At 49.2% G+C, this 26,337-nt stretch overlaps 1 protein-coding gene across 2 annotated transcripts in view; it reads right to left on the bottom strand.

Moving 5' to 3' along the window:
* The window catches only part of ACACB (acetyl-CoA carboxylase beta), a 1,895,698-nt gene that overhangs the window by 962,462 nt on the left and 906,899 nt on the right, over positions 1–26,337 (bottom strand). For both annotated transcript variants that reach the window (XM_086943101.1, XM_086943102.1), the window contains 2 exons: positions 2,232–2,435; positions 1,051–1,206 (listed from right to left, as the gene is read on the bottom strand). In XM_086943101.1, coding sequence (XP_086799227.1) covers positions 1,051–1,206; positions 2,232–2,435 — 360 coding nt within the window. The remainder of the gene's footprint in view (positions 1–1,050; positions 1,207–2,231; positions 2,436–26,337) is intronic.

Below are 26,337 nucleotides of genomic sequence, written 5' to 3'. Positions count from 1 at the left end.
AATGTGAGCGACCCAATGGACAAAACACCTTTGCACTTGAGCCCCCCAGCCAGAGTTCAAGCCTATAGAGGGTTCAACCGTTCTGAAACTCTCAAAAACTGAGCCCCCCTCTGGGTTCCGATGGACTCGTCCCCAAGTCCCTACTTGCAGCACTTTTCTGCCTATAGGTTTCTCCATAGACTTCAGCTGTAGCGTTGGAAGCTACCCTTGAAACCAGCACCTCTGAACCCGGACACCCCAGGGCAGGTAAACCAAAACTGCTGGTGGTTCTAAGGACCTTGGCCCATACTTACCTTAATTTCAGAAGCACAGTCCTGTTACTCGTTTGCAAGTGATCCTTTGTAGTGTATTTTTTTCCCATAGGATAACATTACCAGGTTTGAGTCTCGTGCCTCAAATCTGACAGCTGTACTTTCTAAGCGCCTGAAAATCGCTAATTTGAAAAGTTCTGACCGAATCTCGTAGATCTTGATGTCTAAATAAATCTAAAAATCTATGTTATTTTTATTAATTGGTGTTGGATTTCCTTATTGAGTGTGTGTCTCATTCATTGACTCTGTGTGTGCAACAAATTCCCAACACTACCCTCAGATAAGCCTAAGGCTGCTCGACCACACAACCACAAAGAAAGCTCCTTGGTATTGCTAGAGAAAGCCCCACCAATAAGAGATATCTGCATCTCTTTGTACAGTGCACCTTACTTTGGTACACTATATAGAGCCAGCTTGCTACAGCTACCCATTAAATGATGCCATGCTTCAACTCCTATCAGGTCTTTAACAATGGAATTATTCACGTGGGATGCTCCAACGACAATAACCCTTTATTTTTTGACACATCTATACCATATTTTACTATAGAGTATTGGACTACACAGGGGATTATCTGATCTAGTATTCCAAATTACATTATTCAATGTGGACACATTATTTATTAAAATATGTCATCTGAATTCAAGCTACAGAACAAAAAAATGGCAAACTGTTGAAAATAGTAACAGACAGAAAAAAGACAGAACATGCATTTTCGAGAATTCCGTTAAAGACTTACCTGTCTGAACATTTCAGGGAAATCATACACATAAGTGGTTCCTAGTGTCTGTGCTTGAAACCGCTTTGACTGTAACAGATCCTTTGTGACATAGGGTGTATTAATCAACATTCCATGCATAAGTCCATGCCTGTCACCATAGGAGTGAAACATGATCTAAAACAAAGAGAAGAAACAAAACATATAAGCTTTTGTTTCATGTCCAGCCCAATCTCCTACCATACTACAGGAATACTGATTAAGTATAAACAGTCTCCATATAAAGGAACACCAATGTAATCCGTTCTTTACGATAAATTCAGGAATGTCAGATACTAAACATAATTTTAATCATTGGATTGTATTACTCACCAGCAAATGGAAACCTTGCACTGACTTTTATCCTCACTTTCCTTTACAGTAATGCCTTCAGTAGATATTTCCAAACAGTGTTCATCTCTCGGCTTCACGTGATTTTAACAGAATACACAACCTTTTCATGCACTTTATTTTTGCACTCACTTAATGTTAATTTACTGAGTAGGAAATGGTAATGAAATAATCCTGGGATTTATGCTAAGAAGAAAGAAATGGAGCATGACGTGCATCATAACTAAAAATCATTTATGTTTTGGCTGATCCAATGTTGCTCAGAAGTTCTAGTGGCACCTGCAACATCTTTCAAAGCATTGCATATTACCACAAATATTTATACAACTTTCTATGTTACACAAAGAGGACTACTGTGATATGGCATCTTCCACATTTCCTAAAGATTTAAGATGAATTATCTTTAAATTATGAAGGACCAAGCAAGCACAGTTTATACCTAGATCAACTGCATTGCATTCATTACTTCGATGGAGCAACATTCTCTGAAATAACCTACTTTTAATCATTAGAACACAATGAGAACCAATGGAAGTTTGCAACTTAATTTTGCTTTATCTCCCTTCTACTAGTGTATATTATTATGAAACTCCAGAATAAAACAAACATTTCCATTATTTGAAATAGCACTATCAACCATATTAAATCACTCCCCACTGCACTAGCAATGCTAATCTCCCTTTTTCTGAAATTATGATGCATTTAGTTTATATTGTCTATTCATATTATTACTGTGTTGAGATTACATACAAGTAACCATTTTGCTTATTTTTAGCAGACTGCATGAACTAAAATAAATTAGGATTACTCACTTGCCCAGTGCTAGGGTCAGTAACTTCCTTGTAGAGACTAATATCCAAATAGTATCCAGACTCGTTTGTTATAAAGAGCCGAATTGGGATGGCTTTTCCAGTGGGAGTTAACCGAATATTGATCTTCACTTCTGCTTGCAGCACACGGAGTTTCCATAATCTGCTCCCGTACCTCATTACCATTGAGCGCACAGACTCTTCAATCTGGAAAACATAAAAATACATCATTAGTTAGTTTCAGGTTGATCAACAATAGATTACCATAATGTGAGGCAAAGTATCAACCTATAAGTCAAGTACTGTGATCAACAGCCCTGCCCTTCATATAAATGTTGTGTGTGGCCTGGTTAACCATGACTCTGTGGTTCACTTGGAGTTTGGCTGAGCAGAAGCAGCACTATAGTTTGGTGGTGTTCCTACCTCACCAAACCTGTGGTTCATTCACCCATATCGAGGTCAAGGAATCACAGGGTTTCTGTTGGGTGGGCCCGCAGACGCTACTGCAAGCATAAACTCTTTACTCAAGAGTTCATCCATCGCTGACTAACCAGCGGGTTGGGCAATAGTCACTGTTTTGTCGTTTCCGGGACAGTCACAAGGTTTTTCCAGGAAGCAAAATGTTCTGTCACAGAGGTGCAGGGAGGAAATACATCTCCTACTCCACATACAGCACCTCTATTGTGGAGCTTGCAATCTTTTGACCAGGTGAAGAGAGACATGGACATGTCTCCATGAAAGGATCTAAGTTGCGCAGTGATGGCAAATTGATATGATGATGAAAAATGCATACTATTTGAGAGACCTAAGAACCATCCTGGGTGGGAGGACCACAACGTATACAATACCAGGGACTCTTATATCATTTTCTTCATTATATGGTTTATGCCTACGTGAATAAATCATTGGTTTACCCGTGTTGGCAAGGGTCCTGCAGTCTGGCTATTCTTTCCTCTTTAGTGTGCTGGAGGACGGTTCATTTACTTGGTAGTCTATGTTAAACGGGATGAGGAGGAATTCAATAAAAGTGGTTTAGTCAGAACTTTTGGAGTTTCTCTTCACACTGTACAAAATGACTGTGCTCCCCAAATGTTTAACTCCTCCAGACCTTGCATTTTTGTTTCAATATGTTTTATTGTTTTTCAGATAGATTTAGCATATACATTACTTATACAGCTTTATCAGTGACAGTATGAATTGTTGATGGCATCACAAATCATATGAGTGCATATTGTGCAAAATTCATTGAATTTGATAATACAGTGCTGATTCGTATACAGTAATTGTCGTTGGTGAGCGTTTACAGATGCTAAGTTTGCAACTTGGTTTCATAACAGAGCTAAACAGTTCTATAACAAGGCAACAGCCTGCAAAGCATACTTTGTGTGTGGCTACCGATAAGAAATGCTTTATACATTGTCATTGTCCAAGCAGCAAGTATCATTTCTCTGTCATTGTGAGCAGCATACATGTACATAGGGATAGGCTCGCCTGACGATAGCCCCCTATGGTGTATCAACCAGCTAAGAAGAACTCTGCTAAGAAGGGAGTCCATTGGAGTTGACCCAATCTACATGAGGCACTGCGCAATCCAACTCCCTCGCTGTGCCATCCCCTCCATGTTAGAGTCATTTCTGCATGGAATAGATGACATGTCAGTGTTTTAGTCGGCCTTCAGCATATCCCAATGCAGGACAATAGGGTGTTTTCTAAGACCCAGATTATCTTCCCTGTGTAAGGCTATGCTCTCTGCCTGCGCCTAATTGGCAAACAAGTACAACCAGGCTGTAGCATGCAGAGGGATTGGGGGAATTTTAATCTGCGATTAGTTAGGCGCTTGGCCAAGATCAGCCCAAAATCAATAAATCGGAATGTAAACTTATATTTCTTGCCTCTGCTGTACCTCCCTAATGTGCATACCTCCCATGTGGGTGCAAGCGTTCTTCAGTGCAATGTAACAGCCTGTCCATTACAGCCTGCCAATAATATGCGAGTAGAGGGCAGGCCCACAGGCAGGCCCACAGCATATGATGTAAAAGAAGAGAGGTAGTGGTGTTCCTCTACGAGGAATGTCCACACAATCACAATAAAAATAAATAAGAACTAATTGTAGGACAACAATGTAGAACTAGTGTGATGATACTAGTGGAGTGCAACAAAAACCCACGTCACTCACTACCAGGAGTGACTAAATGTTGAGTATCCAGACTCAACATGTACATATTCGAAGAACTGGGTCAGGTGTGCACCATCCTAAGTTGCAGTGATAGATATCAGGGAACTCATGTCAAGGAGATCGGGTCCGGAGGAGGGTGGGCTTCTGCCGGACCCGATCTCCTTGATGTGAGTTCCCTGATATCGATCACATAACATGGAGCTACTTTGGAGGGGGGGCGTGGCTAAGGCGCCGATGTAGGTGGAAGCGGGACTCCGGAGCTCCTCCGTGCCCGCCTCGCACCACCACATATCCTGCGCCCCGACGCACTCCCCGACCCCTCAACAGTGCCCAGGTGGACATCAGGGGCACGCAGGGAGACTCTGGAGGACGGGGGGCCCCTGTAACTGCCCCCGCCGGACTTTTGGCGGCGAGCGCGGCACACGGGGATGAGAGCGCCCAAAATGGCGGCCGCCGTCCTGCTGTGACGCGCCTGGCGGCGGAGCCCGGGAGAAGAGGAGAAGCCCTCTGGCGCTGTGGTGGCGGGCCGCTGGCCAGAAGAGACCCCCCGGGAGCGAGCGGAGGTGAGGGGTAGAGGCTGGCACCCTCGCGGGCGGACTTAGAGAACGGGGGACGGCCTGCCTGACTCCAAAATGGCGCCGACAGAGACCCGGTGATCACCTTGGCGGCCGGCTGTGGACCCACTGGACCCGCGTAGTGCACTGGGTCAGCGTGGGGCACCTGACCCGCCCCCCTGGTGGTGACTTAGATGGGGAGCCTGCACCACAGGTGGTTTGGGGGCACACGAGGGCGGAAGTCGACGAGGAGAGCGGGGGATGAGGTACTGGCTACCCTCCCCCACGAGGAATTGACTTTGAAGGCGGGAAGAGGCGCCTATCTGGCCTTGGCGGATGTTTGCTGGGCCGCGGTGGCCGCGGGGAGTGCTGGGCCTGCGGAGAGCACCTGCCCTGCCCTCCTGGCGGTGGCATAGCCAGGGAGCCTGCGCCACAGGTGGTCGGTGGCACATGAGCGAAGAGGGCGACGAGGGGAGCGGGGGATGTGATGCTGGCTCCCCACCCTCATGAGGCGCTGAACTTGCGGACGGGAGGAGGCGCCTAACTGGCCGGGGACGCCCGATTACAGCGGGCCACATCGGGACTGGTGCTCAGTGGCGCGCACCCTGCCGGAGCCTTCTTCTAGGTGCCCAGACCTGGGGCGCTGGTGCCCCACAACGCTGGTGAAGCGGGACCTGGCCTCTGGACGGCTCCACGGACTGGACCCCACGAGGCGCGGGCCCAGAGAGCAAGGGAGTCGGCGGACCTGAGGCGGACAAAGAGCGGGAGTATAGGCGGCCGCTGCAGAGGCATCGGACGAGCGCTGCCCGCAAGGATGGTACGAGGCAGCAGGAAGAAGGGCTTCGAGGCCCTGAGGCTGGACGACCCGGGGCACCCTGTCGACGACGTCCCGCCAGGGGAGGGAGCCGGGAGCTCGTCCCACCCGCGAGACCCCTCCCTGGGAGACATAATGCAGGCGATTGTGGCGTCGCGGGAGGCTCTTGAGAAGCGCATAGACACCATTGGGTCGGACCTGACCCTACTGAAGGACGACCACAGGAAGCTGAAGGGGCGGGTGGCGACCTCTGAGGTTACCCTGAAAAGTCTCCCGGGGGACGTAGTGGAGCTGAAAAAGTCACTGGCGGATATGGCGCAGAAGGTACGGGTGCTAGAGCTCCGAGCGGAGGACAGTGAAGGGCGCTCTCGGCGCAATACCCTCCGCCTCGTTGGGGTCCCTGAAAACACAGAGGGGCGGGACGCGGTCACCTACCTGGAGGGCTGGCTGCGATCTGAGGTGGCCCCGGAGGGGCTCTCGCCGTTCTTTGCCATTGAACAGGCACACAGGGTCCCTGCGCGTCCCCCAAACCGGGGGCGCCTTCGCGCCCGATTGTACTGCGCCTCCTGCACTTCAGGGACAGAGACCATATACTGCGGAAGGTGAGAGACGTCCCGGACCTGAGAATCGACAACGGCAGGGTCATGATTTTCCCGGACTTCACCAGGGATGTGCAAAAGCAGCGGGCCTCCTTCCTGGCGGTCAAGCGGAAATTGAGATCGCTACAACTGCCCTATGCTATGCTGTTCCCGGCGCGACTGCGGGTGGTCGATGGAGAACGCACGCACTTTTTCACAACGCCACAGGAGGCCTGGAGCTGGTTAGACGCGAGGGGGGAGCCGGGCACGGACCCCGCACCACGGACCCCTCCCAGGAGACACTCCACGGAAACGGAACCGGCGCAACATTCTGGCTCCCCTTCGGGCTGGCAGCAGGAACGAGCCAAGGCGGTGCAGGCAGTGGCGGCCATCAGCCAGGGGGACGCCAGCCCCTCCAGCAACACGTCGGAGCAGTCGAAGGCCAGTGCTCCCAGCCCTGGCTCCAGCAGTGGGCACGAGCTGTCAGAGACAGACATGCCGGTGGTGACTCCCCAGACAGCGGATGGTATCCTTGGCTGAGACGGCTCGTGGAACACTGGCCACATAAGTAAGGTACTGGGGCGTGCAGGCGGGGGGGGGCACCTCCGGACGCTATGCAGTGAGATGCGGGTGCCCCCCGGGACTTCTTACTGAGACCTTGGGGACGGGGAGAGTCGGGGGACCTCTCCTGTTTGTTGTTAGGGGTGTTGGGGCGGGGGGCTTCGGGCCTGTATGGAGCCGGCATCGCTGCCTCTCCAGTCCTATTTTGTAGTGACACGGTTTCTGATACTTGAGTTTGGATGGGGTTTCCACGTTGGTTGTCTGTCCGGGGGTGTGGGTGTTGGGGTAGTTTGATTATGCAAGTTGGGGGGGGGGACGAGGGTGGGACCTAGGCGTGCCGGGGGGGTTGCTGAGAGGGCGAACGGGGCTTGGTGGACACTACCATGGGATCCGACCTAGGCTACAAATGTCTCACATGGAACGTAAGGGGGATGCACTCGATGCATAGACGCCATAAGATCCACTCCTATCTGGTCAGGCGGGGCATACACATAGCCTTCCTTCAGGAAACTCATCTGCTGGACAAAGAAGGGAGGGCACTGCAGAGGCGCTGGAGGGGGCAGGTCTTTCACACCGGTTACTCTGCTTATGCTAGGGGGGTGGCCATCTGGATACAGGCGGGGGTCCCCTTTCAGTGCACACAACAGGTAATTGACCCGGAGGGGAGATTTATAATGGTGAGAGGCAAGCTGGACGGGAGGGACCTTAACCTGGGTTGCTTGTACGCCCCTAATGTGGACCAACCTGCATTCCTCTCCCTACTGTCCAATAAACTAGCCCAGTTCCTAGTGGAGCCCCTGCTCCTGGGCGGCGACTTTAACAGTGTGGCCGACGTCGCCCTGGATAGATCCCACCCCCCCCTTCCGAACGCACCAGCTGGTAGACTCGCACTCGCGCGCTCAGCCTGGCAACGCCAGTGGGGACTGGTTGACTCCTGGAGGACTAACCACCCGTCGAACAGGGACTACTCATTCTTCTCCGCCCTCCACGAGTTACATGTCCGTATTGACGCCTTCCTGTGCTCACAGGACGTGCACGCGGAAGTGTGCCACAGCGAGTACCTCACGCGCTCGATCTCTGACCACAACCCGCTTCTCGTGCGGCTGCGCTGGTCGCAGATCCGCCCGAGAATACCGGCTTGGAAACTCCGCCCTGAGGCACTGGAAGATCAACTCTTCCGTACCACGATCGCCTCGGGCATCGAGGCGTATTTCCAGATTAGCGCGGGCACGGCGGGTTCGGCCACGACGGAATGGGACGCCTTCAAATCCGTACTACGGGGCCAGTGCATTGCGACGTCATCGGGGTGCGGAGAACACTACTGGTAGAAATTGAGAAAGAGGACGAGACCCTGCGGAGGCTGGAGAGAGAGAGGCCTGAACGGCCGGACACTCACGAGGCCCTGCTGGGGGCGCGGGAGGCGGTGGCGGCGACGGTGGAGCGCCTCCGATGCTTTGATTACAAGGCCTACCTCACGCGGGCGCACTCGGAACGCGACAAATCGGGGGCTCTTCTGGCCTGGCTGGCCAACCCGGCCCGCCGGAGCTCGGTCATCCTTGAGCTCAGAGACCACGCGGGGGCGGCGAGATTTGATCAGCAGGGGATCAACGCGCTGTTTTACGACTACTATACAGAGCTCTACCGCAGCAGGGTCCTCCCTTCGGTGGAGGAGTTCCAGACCTTTACGGAGGGTCTTGACCTGCCGGAAATGGAAGAGGAGGATGCGAAACGACTCGGGGACAAGATCGAGGAGAGAGAGGTGCGGGTCGCCATCAAGAGCATGGCGAGAAACAAGACACCGGGCACCGATGGATTCCCTACAGAATTCTATCTCACCTACGTGGATCTCCTAGCGCCCCGGCTGACGTGGCTGTACAACGAGTCGAGACGGCTGGGCTGTCTCCCTGCGACCACGAGGGAGGCGCTGATTGTCCCCCTACTGAAGCCGGGTAAGCAGCCATGGGACAGATCGGCGTACCGCCCCCTGTCCATGCTCAACCTGGATTACAAGATCCTGAGCAAGGTCTTGGCGACGCGTTTGCTCCCCCACATGCCCATGCTGGTACATGCGGACCAGTCGGGTTTCATCCCGGCCCGCAACACGGCGCTTAATGTGCGACGACTCCTGCATATCCTAGAGGCTGACACATACGACGGCGACGAGGCAGTGGTGTTTGCTGTCGACATGGAGAAAGCCTTCGACAGCCTGGAATGGCCTTATCTCTTCCATGTACTACGAGCTCTGGGCCTTGGCGAAGGCTTCGTCGATTGGACGAGGCTGCTCTATACGAACGCGACGGCGGGAGTCAGAACGGGGAGGGTCATCTCTGAGATGTGTGGGGTGGGCAGGGGCACCCGTCAGGGATGCCCTCTTTCCCCCTTGCTGTTTGCCCTGGCTGTCGAGCCCCTCGCGGCGCGGGCCCGGCTGGGCCGGGCATATCAGGGCCTGGACGTCTATGGCCAAATACACCACATCGGATTATACGCTGATGACCTACTGATGTTCCTGGCGGACTCGGCGGACTCCCTGCGTGGGGCTAAGACTCTCCTGCAATCGCTGAGTAAGGTCTCCGGCCTCCGAGTGAACTGGGCGAAATCCCACCTATTCCCGGCCCGCCCACGGAGAGCATGCCCGCTAACTACGGAAGGTGTGACTTGGGAAGAGAGGAGCCTACGATATCTTGGCACCTCGATCTTTCATGACAGTGCCGATATCCTTGAGGGGAATATCGGTGCGGCGATCAGGCACGCTAAAGGGAACTTCGACTTTTGGGGCACGCTCCCATTATCGCTCATGGGGAGGGTGGCGCTTCTCAAGATGGTGACCCTGCCGCGGCTGCTTTACTTCTTCGGGACCCTCCCGATCTGGATCCCGGCGAGCTACTTTCGACGGCTGCGATCGATGGTCATCGGCTTTCTATGGGGGGCGGGCAGGCGTAGGGTGGCCCTTGCCACACTTCTCCGCCCTCGGGCGGACGGAGGTCTAGCTGTCCCGGACTATGAGCTCTACTACTTGGCGGCACAGCTGCAGTGGCTGACGCAGTGGGTGGCACGGGCTAGGAGAGAGGCGGACGGGTCGGGGGAGCCGGCGGGTCCGGTCCAGGTGTTGTCCCGGATTGTCCTGGGACTTCCGATGGGGGATTTCCACCTCACGCAGGAGTTTGCAACGGCCCGAAAATGCTGGAACAGATACCGCCGGAGGTGCGGTGTCACGGTCCCGTACGCACCTGAGATCCCACTTAGACTCTGCGAGACATTGCCGCACGGGGGCTCGTGGCACGGGCTGGCCGGTTGGGATCAGCGGGGGCTCTCATCCATGGGCGATCTGTACGAAAACGGGGTGATGTTGCCCTTCGATCTCCTGCAAGAGCGCTTTGAGCTGGCGGGGGGGGGGACTTCCTCCTACATGCGGCGTTAACGGCGGCGATTCGCAAGCACTGGGGGGCGGGCATGTCGGAGCCGACGCTGTCGCTGGGCTGCCAGTACGTCGTGATGATGACGGGGACGGTCAGGGCGGTCACGTGCCTATCTCGACGCATGCTCTCGGAATCCATCGCTCCACTGTTGGCCTTGAAGACGAAATGGGAGGCCGATCTGGCGACTGAGATCCCCGAGGAGGCCTGGAATGGCATACTGGAGGGGGCCCGGAATGGCACGCGCAACGCGAGATTCCAGCTGGTGCACTTTTATGTCCTACATAGGGCTTACCTGACCCCTGACAAACTACATAAGTACTTCCCGGCCCACCCGGCGTCCTGTCCGCGCTGCCCGGCGGATCCCGCAGACTTCCAACACATGTTCTGGTCCTGTCCTGAGCTGGGGCTCTTTTGTGAGGAAGTAGTGGAGGTTCTGAGGGAGGTGACGGAGAGGGACCTGCAACTCACCATGGCACATTGCATACTACACTGGTTCCCACACACGTCAAAGAATAAAGTCACTAGCAAGTTCCTGGACTTGGGGCTTCTCCTGGCGAAGCGGGCCATTACGTCCCAGTGGAAGGCGTCCCGGGGCCCCGTAGTAGAGCGCTGGAAGGCTGAGCTGCTTAAATGGGCCAGATGTGAGGGTGAGCTTCGCCTGCGAGCGGCGCTTAGGTTAGACAATGACATGGCACTGGAGAGAGCCAGGGCGTGGGAGGGGCTGGTCCTAGATCTCACGCTCATGGATGTGGAGGAGGAGGACTCCCCGGTGCATAGCCCGGCTCCTGCGGGACACCCGCCTGACGGGGGGACAGTATAAGCCCGCGCTGCTATTTCACTACCCTTGCGTCCCATTGTGATGATTTACGAATGATTGCTGATAAATCCTGGGGCCTTGTTTCGGAGCTGATCTTGGTGAAGGGGTTGAGAGCTCGGTTAGGTGATACTCTGGCACGCCTGGGGGGGTGGGGGGACTGGGCAGGGGTGGGGAGAAGCTGGGGGGGGATCCTAGACGAGGGTGGCGGGGTAGGAATGGTTGAGGGGGTTACGGGGAAGGGGAGGGGGTTTTGTTCATGAAGGATGTACGTGGACTCCTGGCTCACACTGGACTTGGGACAGGGGAGAGGGAGTGTTAGGACCCAAAAGCAGCTCTGCCATTTCCCACCCACTTGGTGGCTACAGCCATGTACAGAACAATCCAGCGCAGTTTCTTTGTACCTATGACTTTGCCGCTCGACCTCCGGGGTGCGAGCTGAATGGCTGTGTGATACAGGGGTGAGGGAGCGGCGCTTTCACTGAGCACCAAGGGGAATGGCTTAAATTTACTGTCTGCATTTCTGATCTTGCTGCAATAAAAAGATATTTACAAAAAAAAAAAAAAAATTGAGCTACTTTGGAGCTGCAGTTACTTATTTTGACCATCTACTTCGGACATCTTGACACGAGTGGATGTTTTTTATTATTTACTAGAAACTTGCTGGACTTTTCTCGATAATATTACTCATTGGCCTTACTCCTCGCCACCACATATTAGACGACGTCTCTACATTTGGTGCAAATATGGACGATTTTCTGTGACCTTGGAACGTTTACACGTCACGGTAACATTGGAATAGGACGCTATATATTCCTTATATCTTCATCTTGTCTTACTCCAAAATCTTAATCAGCCTTGAGGAAGTTATGGTACTTATACAGTACTAACGAAAAACGTGTCGGCTGTTTTCATTGTGATGAATTAAAGAATAAATGGAATGAAGATTTCCGAACTTTAAGGACACTGATTTGTTCTTCCTGTCTCAAACAATTTATTGTAATTCTAAAGTCAGATAGTATAGTATGATGCATGCTTAAAATTATTGTGACTATTTGGTCATTTTTCTATTACTGCAACTTAGGATGGTGCACGCTTGACCAGTTCTTCGAGCATATGAAGTACGCCGGCATTTATCAACGGACAGCGAGGACAGGCAGTGTAGGCTCATCCAAAATAGCGATTTATTGTCTCGGGAGTGAAGTAGGCCCGATGTAGAACATACAATTAAATCAGGTGAAATCTGGCATTATGAGGGATTGTGACGGGGCTCTCCAATACTGCATCGCATTCCTTATCAGTGTTGGGGTGATTCAAGTCAGTCTCACGCTTACTACATAGCTGCGCGAGGGGATGAGTTATATGTATTGTATTGTATTGTAATTGCCTTTATATAGCGCTTACTACCCCTGACGAGGCGTCAATGCGCTTTTTCGGCAGGCAGCACGCTACTCCGTGACCCATAGAGGATTAGTGTTGAATTAGTATAGTGAAACATGCAAGTACATTTTAAGTGGTGGATAGGTTAGTCAGTTATTTGGATTTGGAATGATAGCAGAAGGATGGAGGAGGACAAAGGTTTGTATTTATTTATTGCTCGCTTGTTGACGCATGCTATTCAGGAAGCCTATAAAGGATTAGTGATCAATTAATTTGGTGAAATATGAGGTAATTTCAGTGGTGGATATTAGTCTGTTACTTGGAGTGAGAAGGATAGCGGATGGATAAAAGGGGAAGAAAGATTTGCATTCATATAGCACTTGTTACCCCTGATGGGTGTTGAAGCGCTTTTCTGGCGAGTAGCACGCCACTCCGGAACCCATAAAGGATTAGTGTTGAAAATTAGTACAGTATAAATATGAAGTAATTTGAGTAGTAGATATGTTATTCAGTTATTTGGGCAGTATATTAGTATAGTTGAATATGGAATATGGAATTTGAGAAGTGAACATGTTAGTCTGTTAATTTTGATTGAAAAGGATAGTGGAGGGATAAAAGAGTGAAGGATTTGTTTTTACGGTCTTAGCAGTAGGAAGAGGCTTTTGGATGAGTAAAAGGGAGTTTTGGAGGGATGGAGTCAGAGGGGAGAGTTTAGAGAGGTTTGTTTTAAGGGATCAGTGTAGTAAAAAGAGGTGTCAGATGATGGAAGGAGGGGTAGAGCAGGAGAGAGTCTAGAAAGGGTTATTTTGGCGATCATAGTAGTGGTATGGGGTTTGGGATAAATGAGAGAGTGGATGTAGAGGATATATTGATGGATGTATAGGATGAGAGATAGGGTAGTGCATTAGAAGGAGTAGTATAAAGAAGTTTGAGATGAGTCAGAAGGTTGGGCTAGAAGATATATAGAGCAAAGTATAGGCTGAGAAATAGGATAGTGCATTGGAAACGCTAAATTAGAAGAAAGTGATAAATATATAGATCCAAAGCTTGGAGTCCATGGTCATTTTGAGGTTTCTTACTTCCTTCGATACTTTAGGCAGTGATCCCAGTTCATCAGGCCATGCGGCAAGCGGGTTGTAATTTTTCCAATCGCCACACGTGGGTATTTCAGTTTTTCAGTTTTTGAAGCATTCAATTTGAAATGGCTCCAAGTCATCCACTGATCCACGGCTCTGAGACAGCTGAAAATTGGTGATTTTCCAATGTCTTTGGGGCATTCCAGTTAAAGGAGTATTTGCGTGTCATCTGCATAGTTGTAGCACGTGAGGTGAAATTTATTGATCAGTACTGGTAAAGACTTCATGTAGATGTTGAAAAGCATGTGCGAGATGATAGAACCTTGAGGGACCCCTGCTTTTCTGGAGTACGGTTTGGACGAGAAAGGTGGGGTGTGGATGACATTAGTTCTGTTTCGAAGGTAGGACGCGATCCAGTCTAGAGCAGTTCCCTCTATGCCGGCTTCATAAAGTCTTTGTTTCAGAGTGTCATGGTCAACCGTGTCAAAGGCAGCTAAGAGGTCAAAGAGGAGTAGCGCAGCAACCCCGTTGCGGTCAACTGTATTCTTTAGGTCATCCCAGATGACAAAGAGGGCAGATTCAGTGCCTCTTCCTGGACGGAATCCTGTTTGGAAATCTGAAAGTATGTCATTCTCTTCAATGAATTGTGACATCTGGGCGAACGCTGCTCTTTCTATCAGTTTGCCCAGGAAAGGTCCATTTGTAATGGGTCTGTAGTTGTCAGGGTTCAGCGGGTCCAAGTTTGTTTTCTTCAGTAAAGGGCGTATGTATGACTTTTTGAGTTCTTCTGGAAATATTCCAGTAGTAAAGGAATCGTTGATGATTCTTCTTACTGGAATGGCAGCAGAGGGTGTTAAAAGAATTGTCTTGAAAGTTTGTGTCGGACAGGGGTCAGAAGGGCTGCCGGCAGGCCTGCTTGCTTTGACCAGGTCCATAAATTCATCTTGTGAGATGTGTTGGAAGGAACGGGGAGGCTTGATTAGAGCATTCTTGGATAGTTGTTTTGTACAAGGGTTAGTGCTGGTGCTTTGTTTCTGTTGTAAGTAGGAGTACAACGTGTCTGCTTTGTCCGTGTAATGATATGCCAGTTTATCTGTGAAATCTTGAGTAACAGGATGAGTACCTTCTAGGCAATTTGGTTTCCGAAATTCATGGAGTATTTTAAAGGATTCTTTATTTGCACATTTAGCGTTTTAAATTCTGTCTGAATAGTACCTTTTCTTAGCTTTTTTGATAGCCGACTTATATAATCTGTTAATTTTCTGTAGGTGAAGTTTGTCTAGTTTGGCGTTTGTTTTGAGCCAGGTACGTTGCAGCTTTCTAATTTGTTGTTTTATGTCTTTTATTTCTATTTTTCTCCAAGGCCCTTTTTTTCTTTTGTTCTGTTGTGTGGTGTGGTTTTGAATGGTATCAGGATGTCAAAAGCTTCCTGTAGCCACTCATATAGATTCTGAACAGAATTTATGGTTTCCAGATTTATACTGGATGTTAGTTGTGTTTCCAAGTGTTCCAAATTGAGTTTGTTCCACGGCCAATAGGTGGATGGATGTAAGGTAGTTTTAGGTGAGTCGCTTAGTGTTGTTTTATGTTGGAAAGCAAGGAAGTGGTGGTCTGACCATGTGACTGGAGTTATAGTTTAAAAGGTAACTAGTTCAGTATTAGCAAAAATTACATCTAGGATATGTCCAGCGGTGTGTGTCGGATTGGGGACAATCTGATGCAGGTTCAATGCGTCTAGGCCGGTTATTATTGTTTTTGGATGGGTCATATTGGTTTTATCACACCAAATGTTAAGGTCACCCAGAACGCATATGTTGGAGTGTATTGTTATCAGGTTTGAAACTGTGTCTAGAAGTGCGTCTGGGAATGTTGCCTGATTCAATGCTTGCCGCGCCCTGGTACATGTAAGTACCTCCTCCAGACCTTGCTATACTGGCGTTCTGGAGCCTTTTTTTTAATAAAGTACACATGAAGGTCTGCACACTACTGTGGGGTGGGGGCCACTCAATGATCTTTTGGATATGCTACAGAGTAAAGTTTATGACTGTGGTATAGCACTCTCTAGCCTGGGCAAAAATTAATAGGCGACTTATCTTTTTGTATTAAATGAATGGTCCTTTGTGCCCTTAACAAGGACTGTAGCTCCGAGTGGACAGACAAATATTAGTAGATTGTGGACACATAGTAGCACTGTATGGTACCACGCTCGCCACTTCCCTCCCAAAACACACAGCCATAATGATTAGTGTGAAAGGTAGGGAGAACTAGTGATTCCCCTAGGAACCACAGTAAATAACTAAACGGATCATGTGCTAACAGTGCAAAAAACCTCTACTATGCAACAACATACAAAATTAAGTATATATTAAAATATACCTTTAACCCACACTATAACGTATATATATATGTGTATATATATATATATATATATATATATATATACACACATATACACATATATATATATATATACACACACACATATATTTGATCAAGGGCATCTGCCCGAAACGCGTCAGTCCGCTGCGTGCTTTTTGAACCTGGTGCAATAAAATCATCTTGCCTTACTCTGGGATTCGCTGGTCTTTGTTCGCCACAAGCTGGAGGTTCAAGATTGTTTGTTTGGACTCGATATATACGCGTTTCGAAGGAGTTTCCTTCTTCCTCAGAGGCTGAATGGAACAGATGCGTGCACGCCTCCCACTTCTTGCTAAATGCATTTTTCCACACCCCCTGTATGGGAGGTCATATGGCGCTGTGGAGCATTATGGGAGACGTAGTTTATTCATCCAGTCCTTTAAAAGTTCACAAGCCCACAGATGGGCCTCGTCTGGTAGTGTCCATTTTAAATCCTTTGCTGGTTTCCCCGATAAGGTTCCTTTATATTCAAAACCCACGGCCCCCGTTATGAGGTGGTGCAAGCTTTGGCGGAGGGACCACCGCCTAATATCAACGCTCCAAGACTTGCCCTCGCAAAAAGCAGCACACAAAACAGTGTTTCTTTATAAGGCTTTAATCAGGTACAAACATCCACTGCCTCGCGATGCAGGTTTCAGTTGCTCCATTCTTCGTCGCCTGACGCGTTTCGAAGGGGTTTCCTTCTTCCTCAGAGGCTTAATGGAACAGATGCGTGCACGCCTCCCACTTATTGTTAAATGCATGTTTCCACACCCCCCTGTATGGGAGGTCATATGGCGCTGTGGAGCATTATGGGAGACGTAGTTTATTCATACTGTCCTTTAAAAGTTCACTTCAGCCTCTGAGGAAGAAGGAAACTCGCTCGAAACACGTCAGGCGACGAAGAATGGAGCAACTAAAACCTGCATCGCGAGGCAGTGGATATTTGTACCTGATTAAAGCCTTATAAAGGAACACTGGTTTTGGGTGCTGCTTTTTGCAAGGGCAAGTCTTGGAGCGTTGAGATATATATATATATAATCTTAATATAAATTACAAGACAAACGTAAGATTACGTCAAAATACAAATTCTAGTGATCACTATGTATCAGTCCAGACAACCCTTATTGATGATTGGTTGTAAGTCAACCTTATAGACCAGCTATCCTAGTAGCGTGGATACGAGCAGTCTAAGGCTAAAGACTCGAGAGGGCGTGTTAAGCCAGCTGTTATACCACACATATACCCCTTGAACACCAAGTGAAAGGACACCACACAAGTGTTATGAAAATAAACAGTGTATTTATTAGAATCACAACAGCCCTGTACTCTTTATGAGGACAGGGTACTAAGCACAAAACAAAACTCTTACGAAAATACTTAAGTTAGCACAGTATACACAAATGCCCGAGGGGCACGGAAAACCATATACTCTGAAAGTGGAATGCGAAATTACTAGCAGGTAAGTACAGTACTAATAGGCTTTGGAATTGCTAGGACTTGACTATAGAATCTTTAGATTACTTCTAGGAGGCCCAGGGGACTCGGGTGCAGAGTGTGCACTCTCACGTGTGATGCGGGACAAAGTCTATGGTAGCTAGATTTCACAAAGTTAGTGTTCTCGGGCGAACCCGACCTGGTAGGAGGAAAACGAAAGTGGATTCTGACCCTTGGATAGTGAGGCTATGCTGGGGCACCAAAATGCCGAAGTTACCTAGCCCAGGGGCTGCAGCTGCATAGGTCTCAAAAGACGTCGGGAATCCTCGTAAACGGACCAGGAGCCTGAAGAAAGAAGTTGCTGGCAGGCGACCAGTGAAGAGAGTTCAAGTTGATCCAAGCCTGGATCGAAGATGGATGACACCTGAAAGCAGAGGGGACCAAGTTCGTGACTACTAGCCAGTAGTCAGGTGGCACCAGGAGGGCTCCGGATGGTAGTCACCTCGACTAGGTGAGTGGGCGACGCTGTGCTCTGCAGATCTCACGGACCAGGAGGCGTTGTCGGCGACCAGGATGGAGGAGCGAGCTGTCCCACGATGGATGAAGCTGTCGACGTCGCTGGACCCAGGATTGGGGCAACAAGTCTTGGCTAATTCAAGCCCACGCGGTGGACCTAAAATGGCGTCTGGAGTGGACCAGGAGGGTCCGGGGTGCTCCTCTTTTGGAAGGGAGCAAGGGCCAGTCTGGAGCAACCAGACCAGCAGCAGTGATGTCGTCGGGCGTCGTTCAGAAGGCCACAAGCCAGCGGGCTAGTAGCCAAACAACGCGGTGAGCAGCAAAAAGCAGAAGGGCCCCAGCAAGATCGTGGAGATGCTGGGAGGCTGAACTTCGGTGCTGGAGCTGCTCAGGGTCGGGGCTTCACGGACCCCAAAGCACTCACCAGAGGATCCCTCGGCGGTCGTGCTGGAAAGAAGTTGTGCAGTCTTGAAGATGGCCGGTCGCTCGAGGTCTCGTCGCACCCACGGTTCTCAGCTTTTGCTGTAGAGGTGGGTAGAGGTCAGAGGTGCCAGGGAAGCCGGTTCTCGTCGAGCTGGGCAGTCGGATTCCGGAGGAAGGACTTGCAGCAGACCGCAGTGTTCTTAAGATGGTGCCTGCGGATGCAGGGTGACTACTCCTTAGTCACAAGGGAGAATCTTGAAGAAGAAATCTTGAAGTCCTTTCGCAGAAAGTCGTGTCTTGATTCCAAAGATGATCTAATTTGAAAAGGGGGCCCGCTCCTATCTTTATACTAAGAAAAGGGGCTGACCCGGTGACTAGGTCCTGCCTATGGGTGGGACTAGGAGGGGGGTGGTTACACCCCTCTCCCATGCCGGACTTCCCCCAGGCCAGGGGCTGGTGTGCCCCTGGAACTGGTTCTGACCGGCCTATGCGTAGTGAGCACCGGGGTGCCACTCAGCAGTCACCTTCCTGTAAAGCCCTGCCTACCCAGGATACACAAAACCCTGTCTGGGATGGTGCTAGCACCGCCCCGGACAGGAAACCCTTTGTCCAGGCTCTCCTCGCTGGAAGGACTCCCAGCACTAAGAGGTCAGACTCGTGTCTGTGGTGGCAGCATCCATTTTGTGGAGCTGAGGCTTCGTTTAACTTTAACCGGGGTTCACAGTTACATACATGTCGTGTCCCTCTAGAAGGGTGGAATGCTAACCCCGTCGCCAGAATTGGCGAGGGGTTAGTATTCCAATTCGTATGACACCTTACTCGACATGTTTTGATAAAGCAATACCAAAGATAGCATTTAACCGCGAGGCTTATAATGCACTTAAGAGTATATGGTATGCGTTATCATGGAACAGCTATTAGGACTTGGTTCCGCAAGCTGCAAACGGGCTCAGCTCATGCCAGAGCACCATTTCACACGATTCCAAGCACTCTGCCTTCAGGATTGTCAAGGCCTGCCATAGGAGTGACTGATAGGAATCTGTGTGTCCATTTCTAGGGTTAGATACAGGTATACTATATCTATAGCAAAGGGTGATTACACAACCTTGCCCCAGCTGTCATGCAGCCAGTTGTGTCAAATTTAGGAGGCCAGCCAGGGGTGGCATAATACATGCTTCAGCCCCTGGTAGGCCCTGGGTACACCTATGCCCTGAGTTACAGGGTCTGATAAGGTGGCCCAGTACCAATTGGTAAATGCACCTAGGGTACAAGTTGTAATTTGGAGAGAGAACAGCCAGGCTGTGGGTCTGATTGGCAGGCCCACAGCCAGAGAAAGTCGTAAACCAGTGAAACAAAAGCAAAAAATCTGGGTGATCATAAGATTGCAGACCCTACTCTCCTACAGGCTCTTATGGCTCCCTAAGTCAGTTTGCACTAATGACCCTCCACTTCTCCCACCGACAATATCCACACCACTGACTTACTGGTGAGAAGTTCTCGGTGGGCGTACGTTTTCAGCTTATCCCTTCCTTCCTACCCCTTTGGCTCGCAATTCATACTTTCTCCTACGCATAGTCCATCTCAACTCCTTTTGCTTGGACCATGGAAGATCTCCCGGCTGAGGGATTTATACGTAGAAGGGGACTTGCAAGCCAACAAGTGTCTCGTTGCAAAACACACCTTGCTTATCGAATTGGGTAAGCACTACACTCGGCCAGACGACCCCCTGCACTCTTAGTCATATTAAGGGAAGAGACAGTCATTGAATCTTTGTACCTCCCAAATGTTAGGCGTAAAGACATATCTTGGCTATATTGCTACATACGTAACCTCACTCCACCACAGAAGCATACCTCCATGAAACAATGAGAAAGGGACTTGACCACAGACATTACAGACAAAACTTGGGTGGAACGGGGGCAGGGGGGCATGGCAGAGAGCTTCCAAGTCCTCCATTTGTCTACTCTACAAACAGAATTTTTACAAAATCCTCACATTATTGTATTTGACACGATTGCCCTTGCGTAAAATGTTTGGGAGCTTGGAACTATGTTGGAAGGGATGGGGAGAGCGAGGCACTTTCGCACAAACATGGTGGACATACCAGAGTGTGCAAACCTTTTGTGGATGAGGTCCTACTCACAGTACACACCATCACTAATTTTACACTGCTTTGTGACCCATTAGGTTCTCCTTGATAATCCAGAAGCAGGGCAGTTTCTTTCTCACCTACTCCAAGCAGTACGGCTGTGCATAGCACAGATGTAGAAGCAACCTCAGGTACCCTTGCGAAATAAGTGATGGGGAAAGGTATGGAACCTCTATGCCATGGAAAAGCTCACTGCCATCGTGAGGGACAGGGTAGGCACGTTTGATTCACTGTTGTGTCCATTTACCACTTACATACGACAACAATATAGGAATGCACCTAATGTTGTCTAAAACACTAAGGGCTTCAGATTTATGGGTGAAGTTGTGCTGGAACATTAAATTAAAAAGGATTGCCATGCATGAAACACAGGTGCACATCAGTGGCCATTTAGGAAAAGGTTTTCTTTAATAGAAAGCTTACTGAGAGGAGTGCATGTGACGGTGTCTTCACATGTGCATTTAAAACTGAATGATAAAAAGCATCGACAAAGCGGACAGCTTGGCCTCTTAGAGCCGAAATCTACTCGCTTTGCCATTGCTTGTTATGAGCAAGCCACCTAGATAATATTTTAAGAGTATAAGTAGTCCCACCATTACTATCAGGCACTTTATGAAAGCTCGTAATGCCAATAGATATCCAAAGGAAACAGTCTTAAAGTGGCAGTGATGAACTCCCAACCTAATCCTGTGAAAGAACAAGTTACTTCTAATATTCTTTCTGATAGATTTGATCATGGCCATAGATCCCTTGTAACAACCTTATCTCAAGGCACCAGACTGGATTTAGAAAGTTCATCAGCAGTACTGCATCACCGGTGCCAGAAGGGAAATGATGTTTGGAGTCCTGCATATGGTGGCACCAGTGATGTCCGCTGTTTTCTTTGCCCCATTAGAAGACAAAGGAAACAAACCAAGCCAACATCAACTCGGAAAGGTGGTTTGTTGAAAATAACACTGAAATATATTAGAAAACTCAGAATGGGAGCCCTATCAATATAGGAATGATTTTAAATTCCCCTTTTTGGCTCATCTCATAACCAGGCTCAGGTTCAGATCATCACCCTCTGGAGTCTAGGAAGTACCTGAAATAAAAACCTTAACTTGACTGGTGACAAGGGTCCTCTACAATTGTATGCTTTGCTATTTCACATAAAGGGCAAGATAACATGAAATTATAATATGTAAGACCCATCCGTGAACTAAATGTGAAACCAGTCACTCAAGTCTATGGAAGTGTACTGTGCAGGGATAGCAATAGTGGGTTTCAAGATTGCTTGCCAGCAATATTATCACAGGGATATTGGCCTGATGCTGATCTATATGAACAGTGATTTCCAGAGTCTCTGCAGCTTTGACCCTGATAAAGTGAAACTGACCTGTAGTCAAAGAGCCATTTGTAGGAAGGAATGGTAAGTTACTCTTTCTGGTAGATTCTTTATCTACCCGCAGCTTCTATATCTTTAAAAGGTACCAGACTGGAGCAAGAACAACTTCAACATCTCTTGGGTGCCAGTAGATGGCACTATCAGCATCAGCTCTGTCCTGCACCCAGACATCACAACACAAACTATATAAATGTGCCAAAAAGGAGCATAAACGTCAGTTCTTTTTCCATGCCCTTAGATGTGGAGACAAGATTAACAATTGATGCAAATCAGGCAGTTGACAAAATCTAAATTGGGATCATGTTAATTTTCAGGGAGGTGAGCGGGTAGTCAGCAGGAAGAAAGAATACCCAAGAGAAATGGCATTACAGAAGCTAAAAGATGTATTCTTTTAATGTACACTTTTACCCGCATATTTCTCACTTCTTGAATCAGAACAATAGAAGTTTCTGTACTCCTCAATAGGAAGGGGGGCTGAGGTCTGGGCATACACCAGCACGCCATGCAGAACAGACCTGGAAAAATGACCTTCCTCGAGGACCTGACAATCAAAGCTGGTGTAGGAACAAGTTTGGTGTTGAAAACTGGAAGACCTCAAGACAATCATGCTTGCTGCCTTTAATCAGGTGGAATGAGCTCTGATTCGTTTAAGAAGAGCCTTTTTGGCCAGGGCTTAAAACAAATGCAGACAAAAATCTAGTGAGACAAAGTTTGTTTCCAGCCTACGTTCCCTTCTTTGCACTGGTAAACCCAGAACAGTGTGAGGAGGACTTGCTGCAGCATCAGCCTCGAGAGCATAAACAGGTTAAGTTGAAGAGTGACTTGCATGGTTCTTTCCATGTTTGGTGACGTAGAGCTTTACTTCACGGTCTTGAATATCCTTCGGTTGCATGAAGGCATATTCTTCACACAACTTGAAATCATGCCCCTAGCCCAAACACCAGCAGCACACCTCATGCAGGCCCGTTACTAATGCACAAGTTACTTACATTTGGTAACGATATATCTGTAAGAGACATTAGTTAGGGATAGATTCCGTACCTTAGAATTACCCACAGGTGTCAGACTGGATCCGGAACGTTTTCGTCAGCAGTAGCCCTGCGTGTCGGAAGGTGGCGTCGTGCGGCTTGCGTCAGTCGTAGGCGTCGTGATCGCAAGGATGACATTGCGGCAGCAACTTAGCGCGCTTACGTCAGTTCTGTAAACGAACGAAGATCACACCAAAAAGTCACGAAGAACGGAACGGCCAAAGAAGCTGTCTCTCCAAACTTGGTTGTCGAGGCAATAATGCTTAGTAAAAGTGTGCAGCGAGGCCCACGTGGCTGCCTTACAGATGTCTTGCAGGTGGACACCCGGTCCTAATGTAGTAGTAGCTGCTGTCACCCTGGAGGTTCCTTTTTAGCAAGATGCTAACTGGCTTTTATACACAAGACGACCCAGCGGGAGATAGTCCTCTTGTGTACAGCCGGCAGAATGACTGCCGCCAGTTGCTAGGACAGTTTTCTGATCTGTTCTCCCTGGTTCCTGGTGTCACAGATTGGTGCGTCCATGATGAGGACACAGGAGACAGCTTACCTGTGAAGCACAAGTCTTACAGGATAACTGACAGGGTAAGGGCTTGCATTAAAGAGGAGGTCTCAAAGATGCTTGCACTTGGGGTGATTGAGTCATCTAGCAGTCCTTGAACCAGCCCACTGGTCTTGGTCCTGAAGGCTGCAGCGCGGGGTGCCACACCTGTACTCTGGTTCTGTGTGGACTACAGAGGGCTCAATTCAGTCACGAAGACTGACGCGCACCCCATCCCCAGAGTTGATGAGCTCATTGATCGGTTAGGGGCTGCATGGCACCTCAGCACATTTGACTGGGTACTGGCAGATCGCCTTTACTGATGGGGCAAAGGAGAGGTCAGCATTCTCCACACCAAATGGGCATTTCCAGTTCCGTGTTATGCAGTTTGGGATGAAGAATGCCCCTGCCACCTTTCAGAGGTTGGTCAACCAGGTGTTGGTTGGACTGGAGGAATTCAGTGCCGCCTACCTGGATGACATTGCAGTGTTCAGTGTCAGTTGGGAGGAACATCTGCGCCACCTCTGGGAAGTGTTGATGGCGCTGCGGAAAGCAGGGATCACGATCAAGGTGAATAAGTGCCAGATCGGGCAGGGTTCTGTGGTGTACTTGGGACACCAAGTTGGGAGCAGCAAGTCAAGATTGAAACCATCCTGGCCTGGGAACCACCCAAAACCCAGACAGAGATGAGAGCCTTCTTAGGTTTCACAGGGTACTAAAGGAGGTTTGTCAAGGGGTATGGCAACATTGTTGCACCCTTGACAGAGCTAACTTCCAGGAATCAGCCCAAGAAAGTGATTTGGACTGACACCTGTCAGAAAGCCTTTGAGGCCCTGAAAGCTGCCATGTGCACGGCGCCCGTGCTCCTGGCACTCAACTTCTCAAGAGGGTTCATTGTCCAGACAGACGCTTCAGAGCATGGGGTGGGGGCTGTTCTGTCACAGATGAATGAGGAGGGCCTAGATCAACCTGTAGCCTTTATCAGTAGAAGGTTACTTCCACGGGAACGAAGGTGGAGTGCTATTGAGCGTGAAGCATTTGCTGTGGTCTGGGCACTGAAGAAGCTGAGACCATACCTGTTTGGGACTCACTTCCGGGTTCAGACAGACCACAGGCCCCTCAGACGGTTGATGCAGATGAGGGGTGAGAATCCAAAGCTGTTGAGGTGGTCCATCTCCTTATGGTACAGAACACGCCAACGCTGATGGTCTGTCCAAATTTCTCCGCCTTAGAGAAGAGAACTCCCAGGAGTTAGGGTAGTTCTCCCCACTTTTCAGCTGGAGGGGACACGTGTTAGACCTGGCACCATTGGCTTGGGTCTCCCTTCCATTTTTGCTGTTGCCTCATGTGTTTTTGCTGGTGTTAGATGCTTTGGGCACTGTGTCACTACTATTCAGTGCCACAGTGCAAGTGCTCCCTATTGTAAATTGATGTATGGATTAGTGATTCCATGTTTGGCTATGTTGGTTTACTTGTCAGACCCTAGTCTAGTGCACTGAGTGTGCCAGGGCGTGTAATCCAAATGCTGCTGGTGGGCCTGCAGCACTGGTTGTGCCACCCACAGAAGCAGCCTTGTAAAATGTGTCTAAGGTCTGCCATTGCAGAGCCTGCGTGCAGTCTGGTACTGTCATGCTGACTGGGCAAGTGCACCCACTTGCCAGTCCCTAAATCTTCCCTTTTCTTCATATTAGTCACCCCTATGGTAGGCTCAAGGGCAGGGTCTATTGTAAGTATAAGGTAGGACAAGCCCTGGTGTGTGTGGCATGTCCTAATAGTGAATTACAGCCATTTTCGTTTTTCACTATTGCAAGGCTACCTGTTCTCCATAGACCCGAATGGGCTGTTAGGATTATAAAATGTAACAATTCTAACAGGCTCAGAGAACATGGTAGAAATTGGAGTTTAGTATGCCTGAACTCAGAATAATAAAATACATATTTAAGTAAAGTTTATTTTAATATTCTGTGTTTGCAAATACCACTTTTAGAAAGTAGGTATTTGCTTGTCTAACCATTTAAACCTGCCTCTGCTAGGTTGCGTATTCCTATGTCTGGTTTCTGTGAGTGACAGGGCTGGGGAATTCAAGGAGACAGGCTGAGTCATCCAGTGGTGAATAGAGAGATCTGAATCTAGATGGGAGGGAGGAGTGCACCTGAACTCTGAAAAGGGCTGTGCCTGCCTTCCACAATGCTGGCTCCACCCACTGGGGAGTGGCTGATATCTCTGCCCTGCACACGGAAAGAAGAGAAGGAGTACTTTCAACAAAGTGCTCCAGGACTGTACTTGCCTTCCACAATGCTGGCTCCACCTCCTGTGGGGCGTCTGATGTTTCTGCTTTGTACTGTGAAAGGAAAGGAGAGGAGAGGAAACAGAGTGCTTCAGAACTGGTTTGGACTTGGCAAAGGCCCCTGTCCCCGCAGAGAACAAAGGATTTCTGGGTATAAATATTGGGACCCCACTCCCATGACATTAGATCACTTTTGGACTACAAGAAGAAACCTTTACTGAGGAGAGGAACCTGAAGAAACTGAGGAGAGACTATTCCCAAGCTGAAGTGTTGCTTTGGGGATTGGCCTGCAGCGGTTGCCTTACTGCCAAAGAAAGGAGAAAGGAAGGTTGTGTACTTTGCTTTCAACTTGTGAAGGATCTCCAAGGGCTTGGGAAAGACCTTGCCTACTGCTGAAGTCTCAGGGACAACAGACTTCACCCCCGAGCTCCCCAGAGTTCTTGTGGAAGTGCCTGCTGCTGTTTTGGGTCTTCTGAGGAACTGCGTGTCGCATGGAGCTGGAAGCGCAACTCAACGAGAAGAAGCGTGTCGCCGTCGCTGTGCCTGCCATCGCAACTCCGGAGAAAGGAGGGTGTCGG

The sequence above is a fragment of the Lissotriton vulgaris genome, chromosome 11 (genome assembly GCF_964263255.1).
Source record: "Lissotriton vulgaris chromosome 11, aLisVul1.2, whole genome shotgun sequence".
NCBI classification, from domain to species: Eukaryota; Metazoa; Chordata; class Amphibia; order Caudata; family Salamandridae; genus Lissotriton; species Lissotriton vulgaris.
The sequence above is the reverse complement of the archived record's forward strand: the minus strand, read 5'-3'. Positions and strand labels throughout refer to the sequence as shown.